At 47.1% G+C, this 1,829-nt stretch overlaps 1 protein-coding gene across 1 annotated transcript in view; it reads left to right on the top strand.

The window, feature by feature from the left end:
- Positions 1–729: 729 nt before the first annotated feature.
- SIN3B (SIN3 transcription regulator family member B) overlaps positions 730–1,829 on the top strand; it is a 16,173-nt gene continuing 15,073 nt past the window's right edge. The window contains exon 1 of the mRNA XM_035892329.1: positions 730–1,517. Coding sequence (XP_035748222.1) covers positions 1,461–1,517 — 57 coding nt within the window. The 5' untranslated portion in view covers positions 730–1,460. The remainder of the gene's footprint in view (positions 1,518–1,829) is intronic.

The following is a 1,829-nucleotide window of genomic DNA, read 5'->3' on the forward strand; positions in this document are numbered from 1 at the left end:
CAAACTGAAACATAAGAGGTTTCAGTTGAATATGAGGAAAAACTTCTTTACTCTAAGGGTGACGGAGCACTGGAACAGGCTGCCCAGGGAGGTTGTGGAGTCTCCTTCTCTGGAGATATTCAAAGCCCGCCTGGACGAAGTCCTGTGTAGTATGCTCTAGGAGAGCCTGCTTGAGCAGGGGGGTTGGACTAGATGATCTCCCGAGGTCCCTTCCAACCCTTGCGATTCTGTGATTCTGTGAAAAGCCAGGGGCTTTATTTTTGTGATGCCTCCCATCCTCCTTCCAGGATCACTCTTGTGAAAATCTTCATTTGTTACCTCTATTCTTAAGCACTGAATAACCACTGAATACTCCAAGGCATCTTCACCTCAGCCTGTATTTACCAGCATAACACCCTAATCCTAACCATTAATTTTCAGCCCACATCTCTACTGAAAGGCATTTGCTGTGCCTGCTTCTCAAAAGATGAGAAGTACTTGCACACCAGCTCGCTGGATCAGTTGGTTACAGTCTGGGATGTTGCACACGAGCGTGAAATGGTAGCAACGAGAAAGTCTGTACTCCTGCCTGTATTAAATAGGCTTGTGGCATCCTTCATGTTGTAAGAAGGGAAACACACCACACCGCAAGAGTTTGTGCAAGAATCAGAACAGAAGCCGGAACACAGACTCCAGAGGTAGCGCATTAGCATTGTGACTGGAAGCTGCGAATGCAAGACTATGGCTGAAGTATTCCAGTACGTAATAGAGAAAAATATTCTGGGTTCAAATATCAGCAGTGAGTTTAAGGGCAGTGCAAGAAAGGATTCTCTAAGTCTCTACTACGCAAATCACCTATACTGCCCTAAGGGGAAACAAGCAGCATGGCTTATTTTTCCCCTCTCCTCCTTACTCTTCATGTGACCCAGTTTTACTCAGTTCAGATCGCCCGGTGACAAGGGACCATTTGAAGGAAGCGCCATATTTTAAGACCAATCCTGCTACACAGTAAATGCTTTATTCCGAGCTTGATTTCCGTAGGTGCCTTGCTGGTGGTACAGCGTGTATACCCAACTGCTAACAGAACAGTACCCACAGCAGATGAATTTGTCGCAATAACAAAAGTTGGTTAACATAATTTGCGAGGAGTTTCACTGTCCTAAGACCACCGCTCCCCGGTATAACCCGCTCCAGAACATCGAGGCAACACGTATGGTAAAATCCAGAAAGCCAAACAGGGAAAACTCAAGCAAGCAACAGTACAGCCAAGGAAATTCTTCTGGGAGCCTGGCTCATACCAGCAAGTCCTCTCAAATCTGCTCAGTGGTGTAAAAAGCAAAGATGAACAGGATAAACCAGCATAAAAACACCCGGGACTGAGCCTGTGGGTTTCTCTCTCCATCCTTTTGCCTTCATGTCTCAGAATTACAATATTAAACATTGCTGAAAACTCCCTCGCTGTGGTTATTTAGAGTCTATTGATGCCTTGGCACAGTACTACTGCTGTCGCGTACCACAGTAATAACCACCTAAGAACGGTAGAAAGAAAGAAAAAAAAAAAAATCCTCAGAGGCTCAACCCCAAACCCCCATTTCACCCAACTACACCAGAGCAGGCACCGGAGCTCGGGGCGGGCCATGAGCCCCTCTGCTCTGAGGCCAGGCTGAGGGAGTTGGGCTTGTTCAGCCTGGAGAAGAGAAGGCTGCGGGGAGACCTGATTGTGGCCTTTCAGTACCTAAAGGGGGCCCATAGGAAAGAGGGGGAAAATCTTTTTAGCAGGGCCAGCTGTGACAGGACAAGGGGCGATGGTTTTAAACTAACCCAGGGTAGGTTTAGACTGGATCTAAGGA

Source organism: Egretta garzetta, unplaced genomic scaffold (genome assembly GCF_000687185.1).
Source record: "Egretta garzetta isolate BGI_Z169 unplaced genomic scaffold, ASM68718v1 scaffold4, whole genome shotgun sequence".
NCBI lineage: Eukaryota > Metazoa > Chordata > Aves > Pelecaniformes > Ardeidae > Egretta > Egretta garzetta.